This window comes from Labeo rohita, chromosome 13, assembly GCF_022985175.1.
Source record: "Labeo rohita strain BAU-BD-2019 chromosome 13, IGBB_LRoh.1.0, whole genome shotgun sequence".
NCBI lineage: Eukaryota > Metazoa > Chordata > Actinopteri > Cypriniformes > Cyprinidae > Labeo > Labeo rohita.
In genome coordinates this window covers 16,242,095-16,259,588 of record NC_066881.1, presented here as the reverse complement: position 1 = coordinate 16,259,588, position 17,494 = coordinate 16,242,095, and the positions used below count along the sequence as shown (strand labels likewise).

The 17,494-nt window shown below is 38.2% G+C and overlaps 2 protein-coding genes across 3 annotated transcripts in view; one reads left to right on the top strand and one right to left on the bottom strand.

The window, feature by feature from the left end:
* The window catches only part of mmrn2a (multimerin 2a), a 35,721-nt gene extending 20,369 nt beyond the window's left edge, over positions 1 to 15,352 (top strand). The window contains exons 2-8 of the mRNA XM_051125616.1: positions 1,677 to 1,799; positions 2,599 to 2,705; positions 3,476 to 3,559; positions 4,248 to 4,427; positions 8,592 to 9,028; positions 10,708 to 12,211; positions 13,542 to 15,352. Of these exons, the coding sequence (XP_050981573.1) occupies positions 1,677 to 1,799; positions 2,599 to 2,705; positions 3,476 to 3,559; positions 4,248 to 4,427; positions 8,592 to 9,028; positions 10,708 to 12,211; positions 13,542 to 13,945 (2,839 nt within the window). The 3' untranslated portion in view covers positions 13,946 to 15,352. The remainder of the gene's footprint in view (positions 1 to 1,676; positions 1,800 to 2,598; positions 2,706 to 3,475; positions 3,560 to 4,247; positions 4,428 to 8,591; positions 9,029 to 10,707; positions 12,212 to 13,541) is intronic.
* Positions 15,256 to 17,494, bottom strand: part of bmpr1aa (bone morphogenetic protein receptor, type IAa) — a 28,867-nt gene continuing 26,628 nt past the window's right edge. For both annotated transcript variants that reach the window (XM_051125617.1, XM_051125618.1), the window contains exon 13: positions 15,256 to 17,476. In XM_051125617.1, coding sequence (XP_050981574.1) covers positions 17,351 to 17,476 — 126 coding nt within the window. In that variant the 3' untranslated portion in view covers positions 15,256 to 17,350. The remainder of the gene's footprint in view (positions 17,477 to 17,494) is intronic.

Below are 17,494 nucleotides of genomic sequence, written 5' to 3'. Positions count from 1 at the left end.
TTAGCACCTTTGCATTTGAATGACACTTGTATGCTAAATAGATCAAGGCTGGGAAAAATCTTTTACTGGGCTGATTTCCTGTACCACATTTGCATGCTTTGTTTAGATTGATTCCACCTCTATGTACTCCGCCTCCTTCAAACCTATATACTTTGCTGTGCTGAGATATTGTCAGACTTTTGAGGACTGCAGAGCTACGCAGCGCATTCTCAATAAAGAATTCTGCTGAAGATACCCAAGAGTCTCCTGGTCTTCGCTTCTGAGTTTCCAACAGAGCCCTTTGTGTAGAGCCCTTTGAAGCTGCACTGAAACTGCAATTTGGACCTTCAACCTGTTGATTCCCATTGAAGTCCACTATATGGAGAAAAATCCTGCAAAACTTAAAATATGTGACCATGGACCACAAAACCATTTTTTTAAATAAAAAACACACACGAAAGGTGAATACGTAAGCTTTCCATTTATGTATGGTTTGTTAGAATAGGACAATTTTTGGGGATACAACTATTTGAAAAACTGGAATCTAAGGGTGCAAACAAAAACTAAATATTGAGAAAATTGTCTTTAAAGTTGTCCATAAGTAGTTCTTAGCAATGCATATTACTAATCAAAATTAAGTTTTGATATATTTGCGGTAGAAAGCTTACAAAATATCTTTAAAAAAAAAATCAATAATTATGACGCTACTCATACAAATATACCCGTGCTACTTGAGACTGGTTTTGTGGTCCAGGGTCACATATTTCAACCCATTCAAAACTCAAATGGATCCAAAAAATTAATATGATTGGAACTGTTTCAATGTTTCATGCTTGTAATTTTGAATGGTTTTTAGCACCACATTTAATCTTGAAAAGAGGATTTCTGCTAAGGTTTAGAGTGTGAGAAAGTAATGTCGTGTTGTTTGGCAACACAACCAATCATAAACTGCTGCAGTGCTTGCCTCATTAAATATTCATGTGCTTATTGACAGAACTTTTATATACAGAGGAAAACTCTCAAAAATGACTCTGGGTAAACTATTTATATTGTGAAAAGAATCCACCTTTTTCTACAACCCAAAGCCTGTGGGTGAGAGAGCGGTTCATTATCCGCTACAGAGATATAACGAGAATAACAACGTGCAGTAAATGGTAAAACTGTCTGCACTACAAATCAGTGTGTTCATAATTAACTTAATTTGCAATAACAAGCAACAAAACGAGCTGAACATGGATGAGACCGGAAGCCAGACCCATAAAATTTACAAATGGCCATGCCCACTCTTATGTGAGGAAAAAGGTGGATAGTGCTAGTGCAGAAATCACAGCATATTTATTCTTAATGTTTCTGTAAATGTTATTTATTCCAAGAGCTCTGAGGAAAACATCCTGGAATTGATTCATCAAACTAATTTGAGATTACTATGGATGCGTTCCAAGAAACACATTAAAGGGCTTAATGTGTCATATGCAGCTTGATATTTGCCTGTAGACAATGAAATATCTTTAGGCTTGACCCTGAGAACTAGGAGAAAAGGTTCAGCTAAACACAAGCACACAAAAATAACTGCATTATTGCGAAAGTGTATCAGTACAATGAACCTGTGGCCTTGACCGAACCAAATACTTCCGATGTTTTCTAACTATAGAGCATACATACTAAGCTGTGTGGCTGATGTTCACTCTCCCTTCCAGGAACTGGTGTTCGTTTGTTCAGAAGCGTTCTGTTACTGTGGCAGTATCCTGTGGGACTGAGAAGTACACCATCAAGTCCCAGAGTCCCTGTCCTAACGGCACCCCAGACTGCCAGCTAATCATGTAAGTAATACATCATATCTTAAAGGTGACATATCATGAAAATCAGACTTTTTCCATATTTAAGTGCTATAATCGGGTCCCCAGTGTATAAAAATGTGAAAAAGGACAACCCGGTAACTTTATTTTGGTAAGCCTTTTTCTCCAAGGCCCTTTAATTTGCACGTTTACACTCACAGTACTGCCATTATGTTTTCGCAAGCGACAAAGGTGTACCACTTCTAATGCCATGGCAAAAGTTTGAGCAAAACACGCGAACTATTCTGTTGTTGGCTGCACAGACAAGCACAGAACACTATTTAGACTCCCAGCCTCAGAGGAGACAAGAGAACAGTGGATTTATTGATTTATTTACTGTACATTATGCTGCTGCCACAAAGATCTAATATAAATATGCGATTTCAGACAACTGTTTTTGTAACTCATGTGTTTATAACAAAAACTTGTGTGTATTTGACAGTTTCAGCACAATAAAGAGAACTTAGTTCTGTGTGACAGACGCTGTCTGTGTGCTTGCTTTAGATGTGTGCGCTCAGAAAACCCTATATCATAAGTTTAAACTAATATGGTTTAAAATGCATGATTTCAGGCGACAGACATTATAATCAAAACCAAACAGATGTTTTTGGCATTTGAGTATCTGAGGCACAAGCTGTAAAGTCACAGCTCTATTCTGGAAAAGGGGCGGGGAGCATCAGCTCATTTGCATTTAAACAGACATGCATGAAAACAGCCTGTTTCTGCTTCATAGGGGAAGGCTATGTGTAGCATGACTTAATCAAATCCCTTAATTTGTATGCAGGTACAAGCTGTCCACTCGGCCAGTGTACAGACAGAAAGAGAAAATCTACACTGCATTGCTGTGGCGATGCTGCGCTGGGCATGCTGGGAAAAACTGTGAGGAGACAGGTACTGATGAGCTTTGACACAATGGTGCTTAAGGTGACAGTGGAACCAAGAACAAGAAGTGCTTGCAATACAATGCCTGACCTGCTTCATAAATCAGTAAATAAACAGTGAAAAGCTTCTACCCTGGTGTTGCCATTTCCTTCCTCCTCTTGTATACATGTAACAACATTAGAGATTTGAATATACTGCTTGGCCAAAAATATATAAACATTGCCCTTCTAATAAACAAGCCTGGCTGTTTCATCTACTGTAAATTGTACCAGATTGTCTTAAAGGGATAGTTAACGCAAAAATGAAAATTCTGTCATTGATTACTCACCCTTATGTCATTACAAAAAAGAGCTTCATTCATCTTCAGAACACAAATTAAGATATTCTTGAAGAAATCCGAGAGTTTTCTGACCCTGCATAGACATCAACGCAACTACCACGTTCAAGGCCCAGAAAGGTAGTAAGGACATTATTAAAATAAATAGTGGTTCAACCAAAATTTTATGAACTATGAGAATACTTTTTGTGCGCAAAGAAAACAAAAATAACGACTTAAACAGTTTCTTCTCTTCTGAGTCAGTCTTCGACGCCATGACATTAGGGTGATTAATTAATGACAGAAATGTCATTTTTGGGTGAACTATCCCTTTAAATAGTTATAAAATGGCTTGTGTAAAAGGCGCTTTTCACTGGTGAGGTGTCATATGTTCTTGAAAACATAAGAGTGGCTAAATCGGTCAACGTTACTTTCTCTCTGTGTTCGCTGTGCTCTATGTCAGTGACAGATGGCCACGTCTCTGAATCTGAAGACCCCACCATAGCAGACACAGCACATCTGAGAGGACCTGAAGCAACAGACAGACGTATGTGGTGTAAAAATGCTTTCATTTTTAAATGAGTTAAAGATTTACAATTTTGCAACCTATAGTTGAATTATAATACTGATAGTTGCAGCAGTGTATGCTGGTCAATATAGCATTCTAGTCATGCATGGCTATATACCTGTAACAGGCCTGGCTGCTGAAACAAACTGAGGAAATGACAAGTGTGTGTTTGTGCAAATATTAGCTGGCTATGGAAATGTTATTGCCCCACATGGGAGGACGGAAAAGGGTGTATGAGCATTCTGAAGGGCAAGGGGCGAGCCCACACAGGGTGTTAACGTGTATGACCGTGCTTCAGTCCAAGCTTGGACAAAACAAAAATGGTCTTGGGTAAATACACACATGCACTGGAGCACTCTAGAATAATAGCACGTTTCAGAGGAGGCCATCAAACCCACAGCTCTAAAAATAATCCTTTGAGCTGGTTGTTGGGACACAAACAAAAGCTTTGGATACAAACTTGGAAATTCCCATGCTGCTGATTAATCTGATGCTGAGCACTCGTACTAATGACCTTCCTGAGATTCAGACACACAGGTCAAAGTGCACAGGTCACATTCATGCAGTGAGAAACAAAATAAGAAAAGCTGGCTAATGTCAAAGGTCTCATCAGTCAATACAACCACAATGTCACTTGGTACTACTGTTTTTTCTTCTCTTTCCTTAGGATATAACAAACTAACTCCGGAAAACAGAGAGCAGAATGATTACCAAATGTTTGGCGGCCCACTATATGAAGCACAACAACAAACTGATGGAGAGAATCAAACTGCGGAAGAGCCTGTCGATGACTATGAGCACAGCCGTCATGCTGGCCATGACCACCGTAACCACTTTGAGAGGAGAGGTACGTTAAATTTTTTATGCAATATATCTTGCTTTGCTTAGACCACATAGAATGCGGCTGACATTAAATGGATAGCTCACACAAAAATAAAAACCGAAGTACCGAAGTGACAAGAATACTTTTTGTGGGCAAAGAAAACTGAAATAATGACTTTATTCAACCATTTCTTCTCTTCCATGTCAGTCTTTGACGCCTGTTCACTAGAGTACCACGATGCATGCTTGTGCATTCCTCTGCTTGTAAACAATTTTTTTCTTTGCGCACAAAAAGTATTTTCGTAGCTTTATAAAATTAAGGTTAGACAACTGATGTCAAATGGACTATTTTAAAGATGTTCTTACTACCTTTCTGGGTCTTGAATTGTGTTGCTGTCTACAGGGTCAGAAGCTCTTGGATTTTATCAAAAATATCTTAATTAGTGTTCGAAGATGAACAAAGGTCTTACAGGTTCGGAACGACATGAGGGTGAGAAATCAATGACAGAATTTTCATTTTTGGGTGAACTATCCCTTTAAACATCAACACGCCAAACTGGACAACTTATCTACTCTTTAGTTCACTTCTACAGTCTTGCACCCTTGAAACTGTTCTAAATCAAACTGTCCAACCTGTCGATTTTAAATAAAGACTGAAAAGTTTTCAGAAGCTTAATGGTTGTGAAATTGAAGTAATGTAATATGTCCTTCGTTTATAGCCTACCTTTAGGTTTTTAATTCTGGCATTATTTGTGAAGATAACTGTGATAAACAAAACTTGTAAGAATCATAAACCTTTGTTGGTCACAGAGGTTATATACTGCAATAATACTGAGGCCATCTGTAAAAAGGTCCAACAACCTGTTTTTCTTGTGAAAAATGAATTCTTTTAAAGTATGCACAGTGTTAATGACACTGTTTTATCAGAGTTTTATTGAATCTGTCACTTCTTACTGTGTTATTGTATGGTTCGATTGTATTAGCTTGTCCGGTAGAAACAGACTGACTAAGCTGATTAAGACTGCATCCAAGGCGATTGGAGTTGAACAAATATTACTTCAAAACATTTTTAAAGAACTTGCTCTTTAAAAAAGCTTATGTGATAATTAATTGTCCATCTCATCCATTACATAAAGAGTTAAACTGAATGTTGAATCTGAGGTCTTGAAAATTGAATTGATGAACACTGGAAATCCCATTCATCCCGTTTCCTTTTAATGTTTACGTGTGCGACTGTTAATGTGAAGTGTGACACCTGTGCAAACTAAATTTCCTAAGGGATAAACTAAACTAAAAAACTAAAAACTAATCCAAAAGCCAATGGAAAAATGCACTTGGCTTTTTGAGGGAACCATGGTGACGCAAACTTCTAGGTTAAGGTCACTGCACACTCCAAAAGTCCAAAATTTTCAGAACAAAAATTAGAGATAATTTACTCACTCCCTTGTCATGCAAGATGTTCATGTCTTTCTTTCTTCAGTCGTAAAGAAATTATGTTTTTTAGAGGAAAACATTTCAGGATTTCTCTCCATAGAATGGACTTCTATGGTGCCCCGAGTCTGAACTTCCAAAATGCAGTTTAAATGCAGCTTCAAAGGGCTCTAAATGATTCCAGCCGAGGAAGAAGGGTCTTACCTAGTGAAACGATCAGTCATGTTCTAAGAAAATTTACAAATAAAATACTTTTTAACCTCAAATGCTCATGTTGTCTAGCTCTGCATGAACTCTGTGTATTCCGGTTCATGACAGTTAGGGTAGGTCAAAAAACTCCCATTTCATTTTCTCCTCCAACTTCAACATTGTCCTGCATCACTGCAGAAGTACCGACCCAGTGTTTACAAGGTGAACGTGCAAAGAAGGTCAAACGCACTTTACAAAAAAAGGTAAAACAGCAATGTAGGACGATTTTAAAGTTGGAGGAGAAAATGAGATGGGAGTTTTTTTTCCTGTCTACCTATAACTGTCTTGAATACACTTGAATAGAGTTCAAGCAGAGCTAGACGAGCGTTTGAGGTTAAAGAGTATATCAATTGTAAATTTTTAAAAACCCTTCTTCCTAGGCTGGGATTGTTTGAAGCTGCATTTAAACTACATTTTGTAAGTTCAAACTTGTGGGCACCATTGAAGTCCACTATATGGGGAGAAATCCTGAAACGTTCTCCTCAAAAAGCAATTTCTTTATGACTGAAGAAAGACATGAACATCTTGGATGACAAAGGGGTGAGTATTTACAGATTATCTGTAAATTTTTGTTCTGCAAGTGAACTACTCCTTTAATAAAAAATATGACTTCACGTTGTCATTCATGTTTACACACTGCCTCTGAAGCTTTCGTCTTTATGAAATAAAATACAGAATGGCATTTGATCTACTTCGTCTCGCAGCACAAGATCCTTGCACACTGAGTTCACAGAAATTGGTTGTCTTCTTTTTAATATGTGGCTCCAGTATCGCTAGCAAAGCATCAAACTGAGCCACTGGCATCCTGAAGTAAACTTTGAATCGCTTGTGATAATCCCACAGCTCCTTAATAAGGAGGTGGAACTCTCTTTCCTCTCTGTATCTCAGCATTGGATGGACCCATGTTTCTTCTTCTTCTCTTTTTAAGTAGAGAGAAGACAACATTGTCAAAAATCATTTTTGTATTGTTTTGTGATTTTTATTTTATTTTTTTTCACTTCGGTTTAATTAATATGCATCGGACTCAATGTGCAAAGTTTCTGTGCGTGACAAATTTTAAGGATGGCGAATACGATAAAACGCATACGAAATGTGCGCAAAGACCTTTAATCTACAAAAATATGTAACTCCTGCAGCACTTTATACTGCCAGTTATTTGTTGTTTCTTGTGTAGTATGTGAAAATCCCCTTTCCACCATAATATTATCTTGTAATATATCATAAACACTCAGCAGGTCTCCCTTGTACATACAGTACAAACACTACTAAAAAACATAACGTGTGTTATCCGTACCAGAAACGTGCTTACCAGACACTTCCTTCAGTTTGTATTATGCATTGTCAGAGATATTATGGGGATATTTTTCTGTCTGTCTCGTCCAGAGCCGGTCTCTCTTACATCCTTCTATCCAAAGGATGCCGGATTAACAGAACAGTAAATAATGCTACCGACTGGGGGAAAACCTCCATTCCTCTGCTATGACAACTCCTCCTCACTGTCCCTTCTCATTACTAGTTCCTGCACAGGATATCCTCTCTTTCCCTGGGAAAAAAGTCCTCCCATGCAAACATTGTATGGTTGTGAGTGTGATGTAATTGTCTATGGAAATGACACAGAGGTTCAGATATAGATTAAATCCAGGCACACAATTCACTTGGAACAACTGGAGCTGTATGGACACATTTGTCACATAAATAACGCTTGAGAGCCTCTTTAACAAGTTTGATCTCTCACGAAGAATAAGACAAAGGAAAGAAAAAACCTTTGAAGTCTGAATGGAGAATTTTCTTCGTTACCCTGTTGTTCTGGGTAGGCGGAGCTTCTATGTCTGTGAAATGTGGTTCAGCAAGTAAAAACAATGTTGTCAGGGTAATAAAACATGACTCAATCATATATTTTAGACTTCACAACACTGGGGAAAAAATAGCAGGAGCATAAATTTCGAAGCTTTTCCAGACAATGTTTTGACAGCATGTGAATAAAAAGGATAAAAACAGCACATGACCTCTATATTCAGATTCCCAGCAGGGAACTTGTACATGTACAGATCTCTTCTTGTTTTAAAACTTGTGCACAAAAACCTAACAAAACATACCACACATAGTTTCTTATAATGCAGGGAATGTGAAAGACCTTGGACTGTTGACGGGTCAGTTAAAAGGTTGAAAGGTCAGAAGAATGGCCCACGCTGAACTGGAAATAGAGATATAAATCTTTCCAAAATGATATCAGTGTTTCCTCATGAGCAGCACAGAAAGTCAAACAGAACAAACAGCACCAAAGGGAAAATTACTATCCAAGAATGACAATAGAATCAAATATCTATTTTTGCCAATGTGTTTATTATTCTCCAAAACAATATTGTTGCTGGGATTTCCCTCTTTGTAAGTTGCTTAGAATGTTTACCAACTGATTACCAATGAGAACACATCTATTTTAGGATTCTTAAAATTATAAGAACCTTCCAATTCAGAGTTCACGTGTCTGAACGTCCATCTTTTTTTCCAGATCCTAATGCTGTAAATGAAGGTGTTCCTCAACCTGAAGTACCTAACCTTCACCATGGACTCCTACCAATCTTGAAAGAGGCTGTGATGTCTCAGCTGCAACCTGTGTTGGAGAATTTCAATCTAACCCTGGAACGGCTTTCTCAGGAGGTGGAGGGTTTGCAGCGGGACATGGCCCAACTCCGACATGATCAAGGGCAGGGGAGGTTCACTGAGTCTCTGGAGGTTGGTGGTGAGGAGCATGAGCCACAGGAAGCTTTAGAGGCAGAGTTGAGGGAGAGTTTACAGAAACTGGAGGAAGTGAAAGCTCAGTTTCACCACCACCGCGTTGAGGTAGAAGCGAGGCTCCACGCGCAGCACACCATGCTGCACTACAACCTGACGAATTTCAAGACAGACACAGATGTCAAACTCAAACGTAACCAAAAGATGTTACAGGTCAGAATTTTTCTTCAACCTCAGCCAGCTTTAAAGGGATAGTTCAGCCAAAAATGAAAATTCCCCCATGATTTACTCACCCTTAAAGCCATCCTCGGTGTATATGACTTTCTTCTTTCAGACGAATACAATGAGTGTTATATTAAAAAATATCCTGGTTTTTCCAAGCTTTAAAATGGCAGTGAAAGGGCGATGAGATTTTGAAGTCCAACAAAATGCATCCATCTATCATAAAACATGCTCCACACAGCTCCGGGGAGTTATTAAAGGCCTTCTGAAGTGTAAGAAAAATATCTACATTTAAAACTATAAACCAGAATCTCTAGCTTCCGCCTAATTGTCGTATGTGCGTTCACTAGAGAGTGGCATTCCAGTGGATGATGTAGGATGCACAGTTGAAGTCAAAAGTTTACATACACCTTGCAGAATCTGCAAAATGTTCATTATTTTACCAAAATGAGAGGGATCATACAAAATGCATGCTATTTTTATATTTTGTACAGACCTGAATAAGATTTTTTACATAAAAGACATTTACAAATTGTCCACAAGAGAAAATAATAGTTGAATTTATAAAAATGACCGTTCAAAAGTTTACATACACTTGATTCTTAATACTGTGTTGTTACCTGAATGATCCACAGCTATTTTTTTTTTTTTTTTGTTTAGTGATAGTTGTTCATGAGCCCCTTGTTTGTCCTGAACAGTTAAACTGCCCACTGTTCTTCAGAAAAATCCTTCAGGTCCCACAAATTCTTTGGTTTTCCAGCATTTTTGTGTATTTGAACCCTTTCCAACAATGGCTGTATAATTTTGAGATCCATCTTTTTACACTGAGGACAACTGAGGGACTCATATTCAACTATTACAGAATATTCTTCAGAAGGAAAAAACATGCATTAAGGGGGGGTGAAAACTTTTTGAATTTGAAGATCAGGGTAAATTTCACTTATTTTGTTTTCTGGGAAACATGTAAACATCATCTGTAGCTTTTGAAGGGCAGTACTAAATGAAAAAAATATAATATTTATTTATTATATTTAGGCAAAATAAGAAAAATGTACACATCTTTATTCTGTTCAAAAGTTTTTACCCCCTGGCTCTTCATGCATAGTTTTTCCTTCCGAAGCATCAGTGAGTGTTTGAACTCACTGTAATAGTTGCATATGAGTCCCTCAGTTGTCCTCAGTGTGAAAAGATGGATCTCAAAATCATAGTCATTGTTGGAAAGGTTAAAAATACACAAAAATGCTAATAAACCACAGAATTGCTGAAGAACAGCAGGCAGCAGGCAGTTTAACTGTTCAGGACAAACAAGGGACTCATGAACAACTATCACAAAACAAAAAAACAGCTGTGGATCATTCAGGTAACAACACAGTTTTAAGAATCAAGTGTATGTAAACTTTTGAACGGGGTCATTTTTACAAGTTCAACTATTATTTTCTTTTGTGGACTACACGTGAACTATCTTATTCAGGTCAGTACTAAAAAAAAATGACATGCATTTTGTATGATCCCTCTTATTTTGGTCAAATTAACATTTTGCAGCAACTGTGAAAGAATAAAGTCATATACACCTAGAATGGCTTGAGAGTGAGTAAATCATGGTGTAATTGTCTTTTGGTGAATTTTATATGTCCAGAGCTATTGTACTAAACGTGTTTATCTTTCTCTAGGTGACTCTCCACTCTCTGAACACATCCATGTCTGAAGTGCGGCAGGAGCAAGAAAGGCTGGATGAGGAACTTCAGAAGATTTGGTCTGAAAAGACCACCAATCCTGCACAAAGTCAGCCTTATGAGAGCACAGCTGTTTGGGAGGCCATCACGCGTCTGGACAACAAAGTCATCAACAACACAGTGAGACTTAGTGGCCTGGTTGAAGGCCATGAACAAGTGACTGAAAACATTAAGGACCTCCAGAACGTTTCGAGACATCTGGACAAGGAAATAGTCCAGACTGGGCGCGATAGCCAGATTCGTTTTATGGAGACCGGTTTAGAAGTGGAGGCAGCCAAGGTGAGAGTTCTTGACCGCATTAATGAGCTGAACGGCAGCATCAGCACTCTCCAGGACACCGTGCAGGAAATGGGGAGCGATGTTGACCATCTCTTTGAAGCGTTTCACAACAATACAAATTCAGCAAGCGGGGATTTGTATGACTGTATCGCTCTTAGAGCATCTGTGAACCAGTTGGAACGCACTGTAGCTTATGTTAGGGCGATAGCGAGTGAAAATAAGTTGGCCCGTGAGCGTGAGTCACAGGAGAGGTTGGACAATCAGGATATTGGTGCTTTGATTCCATCTGTGGAAGATTTAAAACTCGGGCTACTGAATGTGCAAAAGTCCCTTGCTTTTGAACAGGAAAAGAGCAGAATGTTACAGCACAATGTGAGCCAGCTCCAGGCCTCTCTCCTGGGCAGCCAGCAGGACATCGAAACATTCCAAGAGAACGACAGGGCCAAAGATGTTAAGATCCAGAATCTACATAGCTCTTTCAACATCTTGCTTCAGGATGCCATTCGTCACTCTGAGATACTGGAGATTTTGCTTGGGGAAGAGGTGTTGGAGTTCATGGCGTTGTCACTAGAGACCAAAAGAAGCTTCTCTATACCAGAATTGAATGAAAGAATCAGAGATATGCAAGAGCAGATCAATGGACACAGTCGCAGCTTGGCCTCAATGCTGAACTCTGCTAACCCTCAGGTGACGGCAGCAGATGATCCCTCAGTGCGCATCAAAAGGAAACGTGGGGATGAAAGGTCTGACTTGTTCGAGATACTGCCGGAGTACTCTGATAATGACTTCTTGACTTTAGAGAAAATGGTTAAAGAACTTGGAGTTCATATTAAACGGCTTGAGGAACATCGTTGTCCTTCTTGCTGCAACTGCACTAAAACAGCTGTCTCCAGTGGTGTGGAGATGAAACTGCAGTCTGAGGTGGATACTTTGCGCAAGGACCTTGAGACCCACATACAAGTTTTTAAAAGCATTTTCAGTAATAAAGAAGGACTTATCAGCTCTGATGTGTCCGTGGATTTGAATAAACTGTCAGCTTTGATGAAGAGGAACGAAGCAAAACAACAAAACAGAAAACAGAAGAGAGGAGATAACCGAGCTGTTCAGACAGGAGGACGAATGAATTACCGCAACAAGAGGGATGCGTCACTGGAGTCTGCAGGTAAGGAGAAAATTAAACATATAGTACCTTTCACCCAAAAATAAATACTCTATCATTAATCACTCACTCTCATGTCGTTCCAAACCTGTAAGACCTTTGTTCATCTTCGGAACACAAATTAAGATATTTTTGATAAAATCCAAGAGCTTTATGACTCTGCATAGACAGCAACACAACTGACACATTCAAGGCCCAGAAAGGTAGCAAGGACATTGTTAATATAGACCAATTCAGTGTTTGTAAACAGTGAATGCGAGAAAATGCCAGTGTTCAAGTGGCAGTCTATGGAAACCATGGAATAAAAGAATAAAAAGGGTAAAATTCTGAGTTTATTCTCGCAAATTCCAAGATTATCTCACAATTCTGATAAGAACAATCAGCTTGTCATTCTCTCTTTTGACTTTTGATCCCACACTTCTGGTCTCCCCACCCCCCCTCTCACAATGGACAAACTCGCTATTGTTGAGTTAAATGGAATTATAAAGTCCAAAATATGAAATATAAACATTTGCAAGAAGAAAATTCAGAATTGTGAGGTAAAATAGGTAAATGTAAAATGTTATAGGTTAAAATAGTATTTCAGGTTGTAACAGTAATATAATGTTCCCTATGAACTGCATATGTGAATATTATGTATACAAATATTAAATAAAAGTTATGTTTTAAAATTAGAGTAATCATAGCAGATTTCACCCATTAGTCTGAACCTACGAGAAAATTTGAGCGCAAAGAAGTAAAAAAAAAAAAAAAAAAAACTTTATTCAACAATTTCTTCTCTTTTGTGTCAGTCTTCAACACGTGTTCACAACACTACAGAAGAGTAAATTGTTGAATGAAGTCATTATTTTTGTTTTCTTTGCATACAAAAAGTATTCTCGTAGCTTCATGAAATTAAGCTTGAACCACTGATATCACATGGACTCTTTTAATGGTGCTCTTACTACCTTTCTGGGCCTTGAACGTGGTTATTGTGTTGCTGTCTATGCAGGATCAAAAAGCTCTTGGATTTCATCAAAAAATTCTTAATTTGGTCTTACGGATTTGGAATGACAGGACGCTGAGTAATTGACAACATTTTCATTTTTGGGTGAACTATCCCTTTAACAAACTAAATCTAACATTTACTAGACAGAAATAATGCGGATGCTATTTGTTATTACATTAGGCATGTAAAATGCTTTTCACATTGAACCTAGAGTAAATGTTAGTAGACATTTGTATGACAAGATCGCCCCCTGTGAAATTAACTTGTAACTGCACTATCATGTCCGCTTTTTTCTTTCCTCTCAGCATTCTTATTTACTTACCATTATCATTTGATTTCAAACAGTGCTTCGTCAGCTCCCAGATAGTCCAATTATGTTCCTGGCCAGCAGTACAGAAGGTGCTAACGGATCTGGCACACTACTTTTTGAAAGCGTGACCCTAAATCACGGACAGTTATACTCACCAAAAACAGGAATATTTTGTGCTCCCACTTCTGGTGCTTACCTCTTTGTGGTGACACTGGACTTTGGACCAGGCCCATCTCTGGCTCAGTTAAAGAAAGGCAGAGAGGTAGTTGCCTCCTTGCGGCAGAACCAGAGGAAGTTGGGTGCACCTGCAACACGTGTCTGCATCCTGCAGATGGAGCAAGGAGAGGAACTCCGTCTAGAGCTTGTGCAGGGAACTGTAGAGCGCAACAACCCACAAGACAACACGTTCGCGGGTCTACTAATGCTGCAGACCACCTGAGAACACAAAACAAAGTAAAGGTGCAAAAAGACTGCAAGATGGCAAAAAATCAGCTTTTTTTGCATTACTCACCATTTTTCAGGATCTGAGAGACTAAAACAACAGCTTATGTTGTTGGTAATTATGACAGGTTAAGACATTGAGCACTGTTTTCAAGGAGTAAAATTTAGATGGTGGAATATAAGGCTACGTTCACACTGCAGGCAAATGTGGCCCAATTCTGATTTTTTGCTCAAGTGATTCAGATCTGTTTTCTCATGATAGTATGAACAGCACAAACCGTGTGGAATCTGATCTTTTCAATTCCACTTTGTGCCACTTCTAGATGTGGTACTAAATCCAATACAGGTCAACCGTAGTGTGAACAGTCATATCGGAATTCATGTGACTTTTATGTCCCTCTTGATTTGGCATGATTCTGCGCTCATGGGGGTCACTTCAAAGATTTTAGATATCCAGCATTATTAAGACAGTTGCAAAAGGTAGTCAGTGGAAGTACAGCAATGTGTCAGACCTCATAAGTATTACAATGACAACTCCATATAGCCTACAAGCAAAACATGAGGGCTTGTATCATAAAAGTTTAAAAACTCAGTTCTCTTCTGTCACATCCTTGTCTTTATTTTTCATACTGCCTGCGCATAATTTAGCTGGCTTCTGCGTCAGATCACACAATAAATAAATGCATAATCGCTTTCTTTGTCTTCTGCGTTTACTTCTGTATGACAGTGTTGCCAAATCCGCAGTTTGCCAGCAGAATTGGACTACTTTTTCACTGTTGCTGCAGGTTGTTTGTTTAACTCTGTGGGTTGAAGCGCCATTAAAACTATATTTACCCCCGTAATGCAAATGGGCTAGTTTTGGACTAGTTTTGAGAATTGGGCAGATTTTGTTGGCAAAACCTGGCAACGCTGTTCGTATTGTTCTATTGCAGGTCAGTTTAGAACCATGATCTGTTCACACCGGAAATCTGATATTGACCACATTTAAAACAAAAATGTGAACAGTTATACAAAAAAAAATTAGATCTGAGCAAAAATTGGAATTGAGCACCTAGGCAAGCAGTGTAAATGTACCCTAAGTCTTACATTTGGTTTCAGTGTGATAACTACATGCTATTCCTTACAAGCTTTAAAATACATTTCAAAATATTGTACTTTTTCAGTTCAAACCAAAGAAAAACAACACCAAAAAACAGAGAAACAAAAATGTGTACTAAAATTATATTTTCAAAAGATTACAAGGACAAATATTATACAGAGTATGAGGCCTACTCATAAGGCACCCTTTCAACATGGGGCTGAATGGAGAAAAAAAAAAATGTTTTTCCAAATTAGACAGGTTTAATATATTACATTGAGATGGGCTGAGTGATACTATGGTGAAGCACATCGAAATATCTACAGGCATATATACAGTATGGTAAAACACATATGCTATTAACTTACTTCATAACTTATGTGAGTAGGTGCATTCTCATTGTTTGGATGAAGAACAGAAGCCATAGGGGATGGATGCAAAATTTCATATTTGGGAAAATGCAGACAAAACAAAAAAGATGAGATTTTTCAAGTAAATGCTTTAAATCCCTTTTAGCCACAGAAAAGCATTTGATATAAATGATCAATTTCTCAGATTCCTTGTATAGTGAGAGCAACGAATGTATACAAATGTATTTTCATATACACCAAATTTAGTGTTTCTCTAGCATACTGTACAGTATGCTGAAGTTATCCGCTCTGAGGTGAGATAATGTTTCCTTTAATAGATCTATTATTTATTTTCAGAATATTTTAAATACTTTTGTAAGCATGTCAGTAGCCTTGGCATATTGTTTTAATCAAGATGCCCTTTTGGCATTTCAGGGCATCCTGTTCCGGAAGTATTGTGACAAAGCACCTTAGATGTTATCAAAGCATTGTATATTCACACTTCCTTGTCTTAAGGGTCCAGATAGTGGTGTAAAGAACTATTGTGAATTGTTTTGCTACTATTACAAATCACATTGGTCTTTTCAATGGCACGGAGAATAATAAACAAGTATTCTAGAACACAACACTGCATTTTCTAAAGAATAATAAAATTAATTCTGCATGGGAGTTCTGTAAACATGTTACACAACAATAATGTGTGTTTTGGATTGTACCAGCTACCAAAACCGCATTTTGGCAGGCCTTTCTGAAATATCAAGCAGTGATGACTAACAGATGTTATAGTCGTTCCCTTCACCTTCAGCCACCTCATTAACATAAACACAGTTCAAACACATGATTCATAACATTGGCAAGGACATATGAGCAGAAAATCACCAAGTCACATTCATCGTAATCCGCACCAAAAAATGACCCAGCATCTCTAAATGACGTGAACTCAGGAATGTACCTATCCCCCAACAAACTACGCTCAGTGAGTTTGGCATGTTTGAAGCTGTTCATACTGACGGTAGTCAGTATGAAGACTTTTCTTTTCTAATTAAAATGAGATGTATTGACAGCTGGTTTACTTTATGAAAATATATGGTCAAAGGCTTAGTGAAAAAATGCACTGGGAATGTTTTCTATTCTGAGGATGTTAAAACGGCATGCTTTGAAAACGCAAACAATACATGATTTAGGCTATTTTTTTGACACTCGTAAAAAAAAAACTGCATCTACTGAAAAAGCATGATGCATCTTTTCACCTTTAACCTTCTGTGGGGGACGAGAAAAGAACTACTGTATCCACCTTTTTCTCTCCGTAAGAGTGCGACCAGTTGTAAATTTTATGGGTTTGGCTTCTGGTCTCAAATGTGTCCAGCTATTTTTAGCTGTACAAAACAGCTCTTGTTACATTCTTGTTATTTCCCTATAGCGATGATGAACAGGAAGTCTCACCCATAGGCGTACTTCTGCGTTAAACAAAAAGGTGAATAGTTAAGTTTTGATTTTTGAATGCCACATATTAGGTCGACAGATACAACAGCTCTCAACTGGACGAGATTATATTGATATAGTTTTGCTCTGTTGTCAGTTCATCTATTACTATAATATATTACACGTCGTACATTACAATCACAGTATGCTTTACACAGATTCCATGAGAAGTCAACAGCATTTCATCCATATGGCAGGAAGTTTATCCCAGAATCTAAAGACACATATGCAGATAACTTGAGTGTATTTTAAGGCAGTGGGGTTTATGTCAACCTTTCCCAAAACCTCCAGAAGATCCCACTTTACTGTTTCAGTCTGTTGCAGTAATCCAAGTTTGCAATGATACAGCTTTCACAGAAAGCAGCAAACGCACCATTGTCTGATCCAGGAGAGAAAGAGAGCTTGTTATATTATTTCAAAGTTGTGAAATAATATAACAAGCTCTCCTCCGTGAAGGGGACAATGATGTCAAAGGCGAAATAAAAGCTGCTGATCAGATTTTAATGTCTTGAGATTCCACCATTTTTGCTAAAGTCTTCTTGACTCGTAGGATGGTCAGGCGTGATGCAGGATTGTGGGCCCAGCATTCTGACATCAGCTTTAACATGGCCCTCAAACACTGGGGAGACAAACTCTT